The sequence below is a fragment of the Brachypodium distachyon genome, chromosome 3 (genome assembly GCF_000005505.3).
Source record: "Brachypodium distachyon strain Bd21 chromosome 3, Brachypodium_distachyon_v3.0, whole genome shotgun sequence".
NCBI classification, from domain to species: Eukaryota; Viridiplantae; Streptophyta; class Magnoliopsida; order Poales; family Poaceae; genus Brachypodium; species Brachypodium distachyon.
In genome coordinates this window covers 30,809,403-30,826,405 of record NC_016133.3, presented here as the reverse complement: position 1 = coordinate 30,826,405, position 17,003 = coordinate 30,809,403, and the positions used below count along the sequence as shown (strand labels likewise).

The following is a 17,003-nucleotide window of genomic DNA, read 5'->3' as shown; positions in this document are numbered from 1 at the left end:
GGCGCAGCAGTAGGCTGGGCGGCGGCCGTGGTGGAGCAGCAGTACAGAGGAAGGGGAAGAAGTGACATGCAAAGTTGCACTCGTCAACAGGATAGAAAAAGGAGCCCTAGCCGCCACCCACCGCCGCTTCGATCAGATTGATCTCGTCTCCGGCCGGTTGGGGAACGAGGTCCCTTCTTCTGTGTTTTAGTATGTTTTCAAAAATTAGGATTTGGTCAACCGGCAGCCGAATTATGGTGGTGATGGCGGCACTGTGTGGGTCAATAATAAAGTTTGCGCTACTCCTCATCCACCTCGTCGACGGCGATCCTGCCAATGGCGGTGAGGAGTGCGGGATGGTTGGTCGCTACTCTTCTGGATTGGTGGATCTTGTTCTGTGTTTGTGCTTTGCAGGTTGTCTACGCCTATCGCTTTATTGGTTTTCTTTTTTTTCGATCGATGAGAATCGGCCAGTTTCGTCCTCATCGTGGAGTTAGTGCGTCCAGCTCTTTTTGGATCCGTCTGGCCGGATCTAGGATGGCCATCCAACCCTCTTCGTCGTCTTCTTCTCCGGGACGATGGTCTATTTCTCATACTGTCGCCTGACTCCTACCGGCGACTTCCCGGCTGCTACGTCAACAACGGTTTTCTGGCTCCAATGTGGTTCGGAGGTTCAGAGACAACATCGAGCTTCGCTCACGGCGCGCCACCGGTGAGTGCAGGAGAAAGACAACGACGTTTACGTACAAGAACTTGAGTGTAATTTTCTTTTATTTTAAAGACGGTTTTGTAAGGGTTGGTTGATCTTAATATATGGCCTTGGCCTTCTCGCAAAAAAAAAGATGAAGGGGAAGAACTAACACGCTCAGCTTCGTACGTGAACCGCTAGGGATTTTAATCCCCAATGGCAATTTTTGCATTCCGGTCCTTCTACTGTTCGCTTCTTGCACAAGTTGGTCCTCTTTTCTTTCACTTAAGCACTCGCTTTCTTCTTTCCTTTATGCTCAGGTCCTCATGATATAGCTTCATCTGCAGATTGTCCAAAATGAGAGGAATTTGTGACTTAATGCACTAATCTGCAAAAATAATACACATGGTGTAAATTTGTTCATTTGATCAAATATTGTACTGCTAGCATTCAATTTTGAGGCATAATTAGTTTTAAATGATGCTAAAAGTTAAACTAATTGAGGCAAAAATCATGCAAATATGACTCTTATCACGTGCGGCGCTGTGGCTAACATGTGTGGCCCGGCCCACCCATGGCAGCAACCGTACGTCAGAGGAGCTGCGTCCGACAAAAACGTGTGCTTGCATGTGCGTCGGTACGGCGGTTGATATCATCCATACTTGCAAACTACTTCAATACATGAACAGCTTGATTTGTTGCTTCGTACAAAGTTCATATAGCATATTTGATAATTAAATCTCTCATTGTCATGATTCTATAATTTTAATAAAGTGAGTACAACGTATGGGTAGTTATATCTAAAACATTTAAGATGCATTGCATACGTTGTGCAGTTGATTCACAAACTTGTATGACGAGGACATCACGCTTACAGATATAACCGCAGCGCCTCCAGCACCGGAGAGACACTGACAAATTACAAGAGCTCGTGTCCGACAATTAAATTGTCAGGTACTTCCATTCCTTCATACTACGGGTAATCTAAATGAGAATATGATGCTGCCTAAATCAGACGCTCTTATTTTGATTAGGAATAAAGGACCAAGTCATGAGAGAGAGCATCATCCCTCGGGCACCAACCAACCATCCCTGGATCCCGGCGACCCCTCACTCCATCCCCGGGTCTTGGCAACCACTCACTCCCGGGCGCCCCGTCCCGGCAACGCACATCATCCCCGGGCGCCCCGTCCCGGCAAGCGGCACCATCCGCGGGCGCCCCATCCCGGAAAGCAACCACGCCCAGCGTATCATCCCCAGGCGCTCCCGTCCCGGAAAGCAACCATGCCAAGCGCATCATCCTCGGGCGCCCCCGTCCGAGCCGCCAAGAATAAGAGAAGCTGCAACCACTTAAGTCGCAGGAAGAGAAGAGCCACTTGGGCTGCCACTTTCACTTCGTGTGGGCCTAGGCCACCACCTCCTCCTCTATATAAGAGCAGCGACCACCACTTTAGCTAGTTGGGTTTTGTTTAGTAAAAGTTAGCCTTTGTTGCAATTTCGGATCCACAGTAGTGTTTGCTAGACCTACTGGAGGACCGCTATCGGAACCCCACCTTGTTACTGTCTCCTTGAGACTATTGTACCTCATATTTGTATCCGCAATTTCAGATTGCCTTATCTCGGTTCATGCTTGTTCTCGATTGCAAGCAAGGATTGGAACTTCGTGTTCAAGTCGATGGCTCCTTCGGTTCCGTTGATAACCTCAGGGAGTTGGTGTAGCGATTGTTAAGGTGCATCATTCTTGTGCTCAGTGTCGTCGGGTCGTCAATGTCGACTTCCGTCCAAATGGTAGTTATACTTCTTCTTTTTTGACCGGAAACTGTGAGGGAGGCCCCCGCAGTGCATTTTATTGGAATAAAAACAAACTGTACAGGATAATTACAAGGGGATATATACAACGAGTTAAGTCCATATAACCCCCTAAACTTTGAGGATTGGACTACTTTACCCCCTAAACTGTAAAACCGGGTACTTAACCCCCTCAACTTTGCAAAACCGGATAAATCACCCCCCGAGACCAACCTAAACGGTTTTTGTAGGTGGTTTTGCTGACGTGGCGATTGAAAAATGCTATGTTGTTTTTAGGGAAGGAATAATTGTTTTAGACAAAAACAAAACCTCAACTTCCCCTCCTCTTCCTCATTATTCATTCCCCTTTTCTTTTCTCCCGTTCCAGTTCCAGAAACAAGAGTTCATCCTTAATATTGAAATTAGACAGAAACTTGAGCTCAACGCGGATGTCAATATTGTCTCGTTAGTTAGATGTTTGGATACGTTAAGCATGCTCAGTTCGTGCTATTTTAGCTTTTGCGTAAGTGTGTGATATTTGTTACTTTGTGGTAAGCATGCTCTTTTTTGTTTTAAGACGCAACTGAAATGATCATATTTTGCTACATAAACAAAATGCTCCAACCGATGACCACTCCAAAACTGTGCCATTTTGTCACAGATGGTTTATCTGGTTTTGCAAAATTCAGGAAATTAAGCACCCGATTTTAAAGAGGAGGTAAAATTGAAGGGGTTTCCCGCCTAAACCAACTGATCCCCGCACTAAAACTGACAACAAAGTATTTGTCAGTCGCCACATCAGCAAAACCGTCTACAAAAACCGCTTAAGTTGGTCTCAGGGGTGATTTGTCTGGTTTTGCAAAGTTCAGGAGCGTAAATATCAGGTTTTGAAGTTCAGGGAGTAAAGTAGCCCGATCCTCAAAGTTCAGGGGTTATATGGAGTTATGGACTTAGCTTTCTTTTTTTTTGAAAGATCACGTTAGATACTTGGACAAGTGTGTTCAGCGAAGGACTAAATTTACCGCCATACTACTCTCTAGTGGTGTGTCTTGTACTGTTTTCTTCAGCCTTTGTATATGCCCGTCATCGTTACATTGGCCCTCATCAACGAAACAATTTCTTTTAGGGATGAAGTAACCAAACGGGCTTGGGGCAGAACTAATTTAAGCCCTGGGCTTCGATAAGGGTCACTTCATCGATAAAGTAGTAATATATAAGTACTACTCCCTCCCTTCTCCCATAGTATATGGGAGTCAAATTTGTTCAAATATGTATCCATAAAAACATATATTTCATCACGGACGAAGTACTAGCTAACATGAAAATCTCGGCCTTACAAGAAAATCTCGGCCGCCCTCGATCTTCACCAAGCTCTGCCGGTGCCCCCTACACTGCAACCGGCCAACAAAGCAAAAGATTTCACGGGTACGGCATCAATCTCAAGTGGGCATCTCCTTTGTCTTTTCCCTGCCGCTCTTGGGCGCCGCATGCGCCGTACCCCACTCCCTCGCATTCCCCAACCGCACGAGACAGTATCAGCGCGCAGGACAATACACTGCTCACTCTGTCCGGCTTATAACACACGTTGGGAATTTTATGCCGAATTTTGATAAAAATTAAATTGGTAATACGAAATTATTATGGCTTAAAGTAGGTATTGTTGTTCGTTTTTTAAAACTCTTTCTAAGGTAAAACTTTTATATACATATACTAAATATTATTTGCATAATCATTGGTCAAAGTTTGGTACAAAATTTTATAGAGGCATTATAAAACCGGACGTACTACGTTTTCCGTTTCAAAATTTAGGGAATAATTTTTATTGACTGCTAAATATTTTAAGTATTTTAAAGTTGGACCAACTATATAACGAGAAATATCAACACAGTGGCATTATCATGTCCATTGAGAAATATATTTTCATAGTCTTTTGGTTTGACATTCTAGATGTTTATATTTTTTGCTGTGAATTTGGTTAAACGTTTGAAAAATTGTCAGTCAACAAAATTATACGTCCTATGTTTTAAAACGGAAAGAGTAAATATTTTTCTACTTCCTCCGTCAACAAAGGATGTCTCAACTTTGACTAAATTTGAATGCTTCTATACAAATTATGTCTAGATACATTCAAATTTTGACAAATTTGTAACATCTTTTGTTGGACGGAGAAAGTAGATTTTTTCCCACGCCCCTAGCGGATCTCACGATCCCTTTCAAAAATCGATATAGTATGTATGTATTGTAGCGCAGCTGCATACCGATGGTGCTGGTCATTTGGCTACAAACCAAATGGACGCCGTGTGTTTTTGCCAATATTTGACAGCCTTCAATGGCTACAATCCAAACATCCTAAACTTGCTAATATTTTGGTCATGTAAAAAATTTGGTAAGGCTAGATGGGGCTCAAATCCAAACAGCTCCTAGGATTCTGGGTCGCTTTGGCCAAGCGGGAGGTAAATGCCATTGTATCATTTTGCTGGGTTAAGCGCTACACGTGTTGGTCGTACCTTGGTTTCCTTCGATGTTTCTTAACTGCAGTAGAACTGTTCGATGGTGGACCGACCACGTTAGATATTCAGACAAGTGTGTGTGTGAATCAATGCGTGATGTAGTTGAACCAAGGACTAAATATACCGCCATACACTACTCTCCACTTCTCCAGTGGTGTGGTCTTGTACTGATTTCTTCGGTTTCTGTATAAACCGGTCACCGTTCCACTAGCCCTCCTCCACGCAATCTACCTGATTGTGTTTTCTTCGGCTGTGTGTGTGCCCTTTATCTTGGATTGAAACAAACTTTATTTAGGAACAGCCTTTGTTAACCAAACGGGCTTCAGCCAGAACAAATTTCATTGATACCCTAATGGGCATTGGTAATGCTCACTTTATTCACATACTAATAAAAACCTAATGGATAGACATGCATTGCACTTTTTAGAAATACTAAAAATACGGAGTACATGCGTTAAAAAAATGGCCCCCGAACACAACGAGCCTTCAAAATGCATGGGAAAGCAATGTTGAACGAGACTTCCTTGCGTCCCACGTCAATCGCGTCCAACGCCCACGTAGTCTAGTCTTGCGCCATGTTCTCCCGTTCAGTTTTGACCGTGCGGTTGTACACCTTGTACTCTATATATATGAGGAGCAATACATCAAGAGCACGTAAGGTGCATTCTCCCAATCTCTTTCCCCTCTACACGGTATCAGTCGCCATCGATCTCCTGTGCTAACCGCTTCCGCTGCACGCCCTCGATGACAGACACACCCAGGGCCGCCGGCTCTGTCGCGGCGTCCGACGAGCTCCCTGATGCTCCTAGCCGCGGCCTTTCCACGGCATTCGACGCCGCCGCGCGCCCGCTCGGCTCACCGGGCCTCTTCACCTCTACCGCTAGCATCCTCCTCACTTCGCGCCTCTCTGGCGTGCCCGTGGTCCCTCCGCCGCCGGCTCCCCCTGTCGATCGTCTCGCCGGCGCCGTCGTGAAAGACAACGTCCACATCGTCCTCAGCCTGCACCCGCCCAACTTCTCTCACTGGCGGACGCTCTTCGAGCTCATGTTCGTCAAGTATGATGTGGTGCATCACATCGTCGGGCCGCCGTGCCCCACTGACCCTGTTTGGGTCCGGGAAGACGCGCACGTGGTCTCCTGGCTCTACAGCACCATCTCGCCTTAGATCCTCGGGATTGTCATCCAGCATCAACCCACGGCGCCCGCTACCTGGAACGCCATCGCCAGCATCTTCCTCGACAACCAAGAGACGCAGGCGGTCGACATCACCACCCAGTTTCGCAAGCTCGAGCAGGGCGCCCTGTCGATGCACGACTACTTTGCCCGGCTCAAGGATATCGCCGACCAGCTTCACGACCTCGGCAGCCGCATCACCGACCGCGACCTCGTCCTCGCCATGTTCCAGGGCCTTCACCCGCGGTACAACTACGCCGTCTCGATCCTCACCTCCATGTCGCCGTTCCCCTCCTTCCTCCGCTACAGGGCGTTCCTTGTCCTGGAGGAGCTTCGCGAGGGCACCCCGACACGCTCCACCGACACTGCCCTGCACGCCGCGCCTGTCAACCACGGGGGCGGCACCGGTAGCGGCCACAACACCGGGAACGTCAACTCCTGCAACAAGGGCAAGGGAAAGCAACAGGGGCGGCCGCAGACCAAGACCACCGGCAGGGGCTCCTCCTCCACATCGACCGGCTCCTCCTCCCGCCAGTCGGCGCCAACCCTGCCGACTCCAGGGACCAACCCGTGGACTCGACTGGTTCCTGCTTGGCCTGTCCCTTGGCGTCCCCAAGCTCTCGGCGCCGGTGTCCTCGGTCCGCGTCCCAGCGCTCTGCCAATGCCCAACTTCGCCGGCATGCACTACACGCCGCCTCCTCTGCAGCCTGCACCGACCGCCGCACCAGCTTGGGATCAGAAGGCTCTCATCTAGGCTCTGAACGCCATGTCGGCGTCCTTATCCTCACCCCCGGCGCCCGACGAATGGTACATGGACACTGGGGCGAGCGCGCACATGTCATCACCCTGGTATGTTGTCATCTCTCAGTCCCTCATTTCATTCTCGTATAGTAGTGGGCAATGGATCAACTATGCCTGTCACACACACTGGCCAGCTCTCCATCCCCACTTCCTCTCAACCTCTCCACCTGCACGACATCCTAGTTTCCCCCTCCCTCGTCAAGAACCTCATCTCTGTCAAACATCTAGTTCGTGAGAACCCAGTTTTCGTTGAATTTGATGATCTTGGTTTTTCTGTCAAGGATCGGCGCACCCACCAGGTGATTCTCCGCAGTGATGACATCGGCGACCTGTACCCGCTCGCGCCGCGCCCACCTATCAGCATCCAAGCTTCTTCTACCGCTGATGATTGGCACGCCCGCCTCGGACACCCTGGATGCTCGTCACTCGCTCGTCTTCTCCGCACTGCATCACCGGCCACACCTCGTCGCTCTGCGCATACTTGTCACTCGTGTCAGCTAGGAAAGAATGTTAGGTTTCCCTTTTCAGACTCAATTCATGTTTCGTTTGTGCCATTTCATCTTGTTCACTGTGATGTATGGACCTCGCCAGTCCCAGCTTGTCCGGCTTTACCTACTATCTTGTAGTTATTGATGATTACAGCCATTTTGTTTGGTCTTTTCCCTTATGGCACAAATCCAAAGTCTATAGCATGTTACGTCAGTTTATTGCTTTCGTCCATACCCACTTCCACCTTCCCCTACTCGCTCTGCAATCTGACAATGGCCGTGAGTTTGACAACGCAGCGATGCGCTCCTTCCTTGCTAAGCATGGTGTGCAGCTCCGCATGTCTTGCCCGTACACTTCCCCTCAGAATGGACGCGCCGAACGCATGCTCCGCACGCTCAATGACACCATGCGCACCCTCCTCCTGCATGCCTCCATGCCTAACTCATTCTAGGCAGAAGCCCTTGCCACCACCACTTTCCTCGTCAACCGCCAACCCTGCCGTCCACGCCAACACACGACGCCTTTCGAGCTCCTATACGGCACCACCCCGAACTACTCCTCCTTGCGCAGATTTGGTTGCCTGTGCTACCCAAACCTCACCGCCACCACTCCGCACAAGCTCGCACCCCGCTCTGCCCCGTGCACGTTCATCGGCTACTCTACCTCCCACAAAGGCTATCGGTGCTATAACAATGCAACAGGCAAGGTTGTCATCTCCCGGCATGTGTTCTTCGACGAGTCCCAGTTCCCCTTTCGCCCATCGCACCCCCTCCCGAGCCTTGCATAGCGGCGAGGTTCTCCCCTCGCTGCCCCTTACTGCTGCCTCCCGCTACCGCGGCTGCCGCGCGGCTTGCCGTGGCAGCCCCCGTTTCTGCCGTGCGACCTGCCGCGGCAGCCCCCGTTTCTGCCGTGCGACCTGCCGCGGCAGCCCCCGTTTCTGCCGCGCGCTCTGCCGCGACAGACCCAGCCTCTGCCGCGGCAGACTCTCCGTCTGCCACGCGCTCACCTGCGGCCTCTCCTTCTGCCACACCCACCTCCCCATTTGCCACTCCTCCACCCATACCAGCTGCGCCCGCCTCTCCATCCGTTGCGCCTGCCACCACCTCTCCCGCGCCATACTACCCTTCTGCCGCGACAGACAACCCTCCAGCTGCCCCTACCGGGACCCTAGCACCTACCCACACAATGATCACCCGATCTCAGCGCGGTACGTTCAAACCCAACCCCAAATATACCACCCAGACCAACCTCGCCACCACTGACTCAGACATCATCCCAATTCCTAAATCTGTGCGCTCGGCATTACGCAATCCTTGTTGGCTTGCTGCTATGCAGGATGAATACAGGGCTCTGATGGCCAACAACACATGGCGGCTGTTGCCTCGCCCACCCGGCGCCAACATCGTCACTGGCAAATGGTTGTTTCGACACAAGCTCAACCCGGACGGCACGTTGGCTCGGTACAAGGCGCGCTGGGTGGTGCGCGGCTTCTCGCAGCAGGCTGGAGTGGACTTTAATGAAACCTTCAGCCCTGTGGTGAAATCGGCAACCATCCGTGCTGTCCTCTCCATTGCAGCGTCACGAGACTGGCCGGTGCACCAGCTCGATGTCAACAATGCCTGCCTGCATGTCTTCCTCACCGAGCATGTCTACTGTCAACAAACGACCGACTTCGTCAACGCCACTCAGCCAGGATATGTCTGCCTCCTTGACCGGTCCCTCTATGGGCTGAAGCAGGCGCCCTGCGCCTGGTATGATCGCTTCGCGGCATTCCTCCGGTCCATCGGCTTCGTCACCACGAAATCCGACCACTCGCTCTTCGTGTACCGGCGCGGCCCCGATGCTGCCTACATCCTGCTGTATGTCGACGACATCGTTCTGACGGCTTCCTCCATGACACTGCTCCGGCTCATCACCAGCAAGCTCCTCGGCGCGTTCTCCATGAAGGACATGGGGCCTCTGCACTTCTTCCTCGGCATCCAGGTTGCTCGCACTCCAGCGTGTTTCTTCCTCGGCCAGCAGCAGTACGCCGACGACCTGCTTGAGCGTGCTGGCATGACTGCGTGCAAACCAGTCAGCACGCAGGTGGACACCAAGCCCAAGCTGGACGTTGCTTCCATGCCCGTCGTCGCCGACCCGTCCGAGTACAGGAGCATTGTTGGGGCCCTGCAGTACCTGACGATGACACGCCCCGACATCACGTACGCGGTGCAGCAGGCGTGCCTCTTCATGCATGATCCCCGAGAGCACCACCTCACCTTCGTCAAGCGCATACTCCGGTACATCAGTGGCACCAACGGGCATGGACTGCACATTCAGCACTCCGAAACGCTGGACATCGTTGCCTACTCGGATGCCGACTGGGCGGGCTGCCCCGACACGCGCCGTTCTACTTCCGGCTACGCCGTCTACCTCGGCGACTCACTGGTGTCCTGGTCGTCCAAGCGCCAGCCCACTGTGTCGCAATCTAGCGCCAAAGCCGAGTACCGCGGCGTGGCGAACGTCGTTGCCGAATGCTGCTAGCTCTGCCAGCTCCTCGGCGAACTTCACCTGCTCCTCAACAGAGCCACGGTCGCCTACTGCGACAACATCTCTTCGGTCTACATGGCGGCCAATCATGTGCATCATCGCCGGACAAAGCACATCAAGCTGGATATCCATTTCGTTCGCGAGAAGGTTGCCCTCCGCCAAGTTCGTGTGCTGCATGTTCCTACGACACAGCAGTTTGCCGACATGATGACGAAGGGATTGCCCACTTCAGTGTTTGAGGACTCCGATCCAGCTTGTGCATCCGCTCGTCGCCGTCGACCATCGGACGCTCAACCTGCGGCGGGGTGTTGAACGAGACTTCCCTGCGTCCCACGTCGATCGCCTCCACAACGCCCACATAGTCTAGTCTTGCGCCATGTTCTCCCGCCATGTTCTCCCGTTCAGTTTTGACCGTGCGGTTGTACACCTTGTACTCTATATATATGAGGAGCAATACATCGAGAGCACCTAAGGTGCATTCTCCCAATCTCTTTCCCCTCTACAAGCAGAAATACTACAGAACTCAGTTTTTTTTAAATACAATTAATGTGGACTTCCAATCTGCAACTTGTCCATATACTGCAAGAACGCTCAGAGGTATATTGTTGTTTCAAAACAACCCATATCAAATCTTGATCTCAACATCGGAAAAAATGAAGCATGAAAAAAAGGTCTGACTAACTTAGTTACACATCTCTTCCTGTTTACGGAGGAAAGATGACATTTATAACTCATGAATAAGGTTACAATCCACAGCTACTATTGCTAGGATACACATTCCTAACATAACACGGAGTACTCTATGTGTTCCACAAAACACCTTATATAATTTTTTTTCTCTTTTGTTCCGCAATACATCTCATTTTTCTCTTGGCCCCTGCATCCAACAATTAACTACTCACACTCATTTACTTTTAGTCCAATAAAAATGGTTACGCAGTAGAAACGAAATATATCTTGTTCCAAATGCACAAATAAATATGAGTTGTTTTGTGAAACTTATGAAGTAAGTACACATCAAAAGACGAATCGTATCTAGCAGGGAGAGGGGCTTAAATAAAAGACTTTTAAATTTAGCCCTAACCATTTGTGCTAAGCGATGGAAAGCATTAAAGCCCTACACAACAAAACTCAAAGGAATATATTTGCAAGAAAGTAATGTACTCACTCCGTTTCATAATTCTTATCGAAATATTACATGTATCTAGACGCTTTTTAGGAATAGATACATCCATTTTTAGCAAATTTGAGACAAGATTTATGGAACTGATGGAGTAAAAATTTAGCAAATAGACAGATAAGGAATTATAACTCAGATTGTTGGCAAGATCCTGCAACTTTGTTAGAGAGGTTTGGTCACGGAGAGCTACAAACACAAAGAGCCCTCACTTTAAATCCCCTTGACGTAAACACATTCATGGTGAATCTTTGAAAATTATCGAACCCTCACAAACTCCATGGCTTCCTCACAATTTGACGATTTCTATGAGGTCAAAGCATTATATTCTCTCTTATCCATAATAAGTGTCTTAAATTTTGTACTAACTTAATAGAAAGTTGTACCAAGTCTGAGACAGTTATTATGAATCGGGAGGGAATATATACTAGCACGATACATGTGCGTTGGACATACTAAAAAAACATATTACCTGACTGTTCTTGATCTCCCTGCGTGGGTTCATGTGCAAATCAACAAATACCTGTGTAGCTGGCTCTGGCGTGGGGAATTGAGCTGTGGCGGTGGTAGCTGCCTCGTCCGATGGTCGGTTGTCTGTCGCCCCAAGTGCTATGGGGGCCTCGGCGTCCTCGACCTGACCAAGTTTGGCCGCGCCCTCCGCCTCCGTTGGGAATGGCTGCGTTGGACTCAGCCTGACAAGCTTTGGTCTTTGGTGCCCATCCAGCTTGACGGCCTAGAGATGTGCCTCTTTGCGGCATCTTCCACCATCATGGTTAGAAATGGAAATTCACCAAATTCTGGACCGACGCCTGGCTCCATGGGCGCCGGCCGATGGACGTCGCCCCGGATCTTTTCTCGGTCGCCCGTCGCAAGCGCAGATCCATCTGTGATGCCAGGCGCGACTTCAAATGGGTCAGTGACATCTCCCATGGCATCGTGGCCGGAAATATTGATCAATTCATTAATCTCTTCATGCTCATCGATTCGGCCCCTATTCTTGTTGACGGTGATGACTCCATCGTGTGGAACCTGACGGCCTTCGGTGTTTACTCTGCTAAGAGCACCTATCTCGCTCGGTTTCTTGGGCTTACCCGGTAGCCGTTCGAGCATGTTATTTGGAAAATTTGGGCCCCTGAAAAGTGCCGCTTCTTTGGTTGGCTCTTGATCAAGGACATAATTCCAACATTTCGAGTAAATTTTACAGAACCACATTTTTTAGGGTTAGGGTTTCATCGGGCCACAGTTATCGCTAATTGTCTCACAGAACCACACTTTTTTGGACACGTCGTCTCAAATAATCCAAATCATCCAGATTAGGCCATTTGATAGAATTCCCGACAGGTAGGTCCCACCTTGTCAGGTGCCACGTTGGACGACCCGACCCGTTTTCTCCACGTCAGCTCACGGACCCGTTAACCCGAGCCGTCTGCCCGAATCCTCTCCCGAATCCCCTGTTCAAGTCCCCATTCGCGACTCTCCCACTCTCGACCCGGACTGGCGACAGGGGTGGCGAACCGGGGGGAGAGGGGCGGCCGCCGGCGGTGAGTGATGGCGACGACAGAAATTGACTGGGCCGACCCCACCGCTGGACTCGAGTACGTTTCCTCCTCCCCTTGCTCGTTATTCGATTTCGCCGCCGCCGCATTGGGGTTTCGTCTAGGCTTCGGGTAGACCTAGGGTTTATATGTGGGTAAATCGGCTTCGATCGACGTCGATTTGATGGGGTTTCTTGTTGATCTATGCCGTGGGGGACAACTATGAACAAATTTTATCAATCGATGTTGCTATTTGGTGTCAATGGTAGGTGTCGCACAGGCAAATCCCTAGATTTTCCCTCGATTTTCAAAGTGGAGAAATCAGGTGTGATCGACGTGTAATTGTTGGGGTTTCTTATTCTTATACGCCCTCGGGCTCTTTGATTGGGTTAGTTGAGCAGTTTGTCTGCCAGGTTTGAGGCCAAGTTCGGCATCCCCTCCGCAATTTCTGTTCTTTTTAGGGATTGTATGTAGGTACTAAGTTGAGTGCATATATAGAGTCAAATTTAGTTTGTTCTTATTTGTGTTTGTGTGGATGCAGTTTCGAGGACCAGTTGTGGCTTGTGAAATTGCATTTGCCTCTATCAGGAAGAGTAGTGCAGCGGACAGTTGGGAGGGCATATTTGAAGCACAAGAATTTAGTTGAGTTAATGGTGGCCAGTGGATTTACAGCAGAAGATGACCTGTACTATGTTAGACAAGATGGCATAGGGTTAACTGGATGGTCATTGTTAGAGTCAGATGATACTGTGAAAGAGGTTATGGAGCTGTACAAGGCTACTAGGTGTATCAACCTGCACGTGTTGAAGAGTTGTGCTTTTCCAGAATCACCATCCAATAAGTGAGTCGAGTTCTACAGTGATGTGCCTACACCTGGAAAGAAAAGAAAGAGGAAGATGGTATCTTTTGCACAGGAAGAAGTGGTTGGCACACAACAAAGTGTGAATCAGCAGGCCGCAACTGGGCTTCAGGTAGTTTGTAAGAAAGCCCCCCCTAGTAGGGCAGATAAGGGGAAAGCCAAAGTAGCAGATCCTGACACTGAAAGCTCTTACTCAAGTGATAGTTCATTGGAATCTGATAGATCTGAAGAAGGCATTGACCCTAATGATGTATATGAAGGTGACAGTGAAGCTGAGGAATTGTTTCCACTGCAAGCTTCTGTTCAAGAGGATATTGCTGCAATGAACAAGGCCAAGAAGCCAAAGAAGGAATATGCTTTGAAGACCAAGGCAGCAAAGGAAAGAGTAACAAGATATCAGCAGAAGGTAGCAGCTGGTGCTTTACAGGACCAGTTTCTTAGTGATGTGGACAGTGATGACAACAAAGAATTAGAGCATCCAAGTGATGATGATGATGCACAATCTATTGATCATCAGTTACCAAAGAAGAGAAAAAGTAGAGCAAAGAAGCGGATGCCTAGGGTTTGGTATGATGAGAACAAGCCAAAGCCACATACCCAGTTTGTGCAACTAATGTGCTTCAAGGATGAAGAACTATCACATACAACATTCCAGAGATTATGAATATCTCAGGAATGACAAAGACAGAGTGATGGTATGTTGCAAGTCAGCAAGCTCTTGCCCCTTTTACATGGTTTCATCACAAATCGAGGGAGAGGATACACACTGTTTGAGAGTGTGTGTGGAGCCACACAAGTGTGGTGAGACTCATGATACATCAATGATCAACAGTGCATGGTTAGCTAAGAGATATGAAGAGAGTGTCAGAAGTGATCCAGAATTCAAGATCCACTCTATGATGGACAAGACAGCAAGGAAATTTGGAGTTGACATAAGCAAGCAGATGGCTTATAGAGCAAGAGCAAGAGCACAGGAAGTTGTGTTGGGCAATCACAAGGAGCAGTATAAGAGGATTAGAGACTATGCTCAAACTGTGAACAGTACTAATCCAGGCAGTAGGGCAGTTGTGACAACAATTGAGAACCCTCAAGCAAATCCAAGATTTCATGGTCTCTTTATAATGCTCAATGCACAGAAAGAGGGATTCATCAATGGATGCAGACCCTTCATAGGTAATATGTTTTCTTTACTTGCATTGCAATCTTACTAACAATCCAAATCACTAATGCTCATGTCTGCTATGTAGGAGTTGATGGTTGTTTTGTCAAGCTCACAACAGGGGCCCAAGTGCTGGCTGCAAGTGCCAGAGATGGCAATAACAACCTGTTTCCACTGGCTTTTGGTGTGGTTGGCAAGGAGGACACTGCCTCATGGTGCTGGTTTTTACAACAACTGAAGTATGCTTTGGGTGGAGATCATGGGAAGTTTGGGAAGTGGACCTTCATGTTGACAGACAAAAGGTTAGTTTTTTAACTACATGTGCTTTCTATTTTAAAACCATAGTGCAATGACTCATAGCTCAAAGTTAACCTACTACTTTAAAATGTATCGGGGTCTGTTGACTGCCATGCATAGAGTATTTCATGATTGTTCTCAAAGGTTCTGTCTACGGCACATCTATGCCAATTTTAAAGTTGCTGGTTTTAGAGGAGGGGACCTCAAAGCACATGTAGATGCAGCAGCTTACTCTTATAGTAAGCCATACTTTGATGATGCAATGGCAAGACTGAAAGAGGACTGTGAAGAAGCATGGGAGTGGTTAAGTAAGATAAATCCTAAACATGGGGCTAGGCATGCAATGGACACCAACTGCAAGACTGATTTAGTAGTGAACAATCTTAGTGAAATCTTTAATAATTTCATTATTGATGTGAAGGACAAGCCCATAGTGACCATGATAGATGGCATTAGAACCAAACTAATGGCCAGGTTTGAAGCCAAGAGAATAGGGATTCAGAAAGCAGGATGGGATATCACTTCTACGTTTGCAGAGAAGTTAGAGATAGAGAAGAGTAACTCCAAGTACTCTAAAGCAATTTGTGCAGCCAAAGGTTTGTGGCAGGTTGCTTCTGGAACCAGAACATATCCAGTCAACTTGAGAGCCAAAACATGTGGGTGTAGAAAATGGGATTTAACTGGCTTACCCTGCAAGCATGCAGTGTGTGCAATATATAAAGCCAAAGGGCACCCTGAAGACTATGTGAGTGACTTCTTTAAAAAGCCATTATACATCCAAACACACAATGAGATAGTGTACCCTGTCCCAGGCCAACATGATTGGGTTCAGACAGATACACCTGACATAGATCCACCACACTTTTTTGTCCATCCTGGGAGAAGGAAGAAGAATAGGAGGAAAGGTCAGGATGAGCAAGGAGAGCCAAGGGGTAAAGGCAGGATGTCAACAAGCACATGTTCCAATTGTAAAAAGCAGGGCCACACGTACACTAGTTGTGCAAATCCATTGAAGCCAGAGTTGGCAATAAGGAAAAGCAGACACAAGGTACACATCTATTGGCTTGTTAATGTTCTATTGGCTTTTACTGTTCTATAACCTGATTCATTCTTCTTACTGTTTCAGAGTAACAGAGGATTCCCAACTTCAGCTGCAACACCTGCACCAGCAGCACAGCCTACTCCTGCATCTGCTTCAGCACCAACACCTTCAAAATGCACTGGTAGGAGAGGAGGGGCCCAGTTCAAGCCACCAAGAGCAGCTTCTGCAACTTCTACATCTGCAGCACCTGCACCAGCTCCATCTTCATCAGCCAGAGGAGCAAGAGCCGCATCTGCACCAGCTAAGGCAGCACCAGCTCCATCTTCATCAGCCAGAGCAGCAAGAGCAGCATCAGCTAAGGTGGCAGCAGCAGCGACAGCAAGAGAAGTAGCAGCATCAACATCAGCTCCAACTGCACATGCTACTTCAACAAGGCCTACTAGGAAAACAGCAGGGACACTGCCAGCTAGGTATGAGAACAGCAAGATGTGGAAGTATTTTAACTGCTCAAGGAGGACAAATTGAAACTGATGTATTCTGTGTTAAACTGTGTAATGCTTGGGATGTGAACTGTGAACTGTGAACTCATGTATTTTGGTTAAATTGAAACATGTATTTCAGATTCAGGCATTTCAGATTCAAATCTGGCGACATTTTAGATTCAAATTTCCCATAATTCAAACACAATCTTAAACCAGCACATGTTCTTTCAGATTCAGGCATTACAAACTCAAACACATACTACACTACTGGCACATCACCAACAGATACAAATCAAAACAGAAGCTACAGCTACTGCAAATGCAAAACACCTCAGATCTGACTCCTTTGCATCTTCAATCTTCACCTCCATCTCTGCTATCATCTTCTTCCCTTCTGCCACTTTGCCTTCTAATTCCTCGATTAGCTGGTCCTCATATGCCAACTCAAACTGTAGCTGCAGGTTCTCTTCATCCAGTTTCTTGTTTTTTTCCTTCT

At 48.4% G+C, this 17,003-nt stretch overlaps 1 protein-coding gene across 1 annotated transcript; it reads left to right on the top strand.

Annotated features, from left to right (window-relative positions):
* Positions 1-12,576: 12,576 nt before the first annotated feature.
* LOC100834814 lies at positions 12,577-16,668 on the top strand. Its single transcript, XM_024462178.1, has 5 exons — positions 12,577-12,728; positions 13,210-14,700; positions 14,775-14,988; positions 15,104-16,031; positions 16,110-16,668. The coding sequence occupies exons 2-5, from the start codon at positions 14,154-14,156 to the stop codon at positions 16,548-16,550; spliced, it is 2,130 nt and encodes a 709-aa protein (XP_024317946.1). The 5' UTR covers positions 12,577-12,728; positions 13,210-14,153; the 3' UTR covers positions 16,551-16,668.
* The last annotated feature ends 335 nt before the right edge of the window (positions 16,669-17,003 follow it).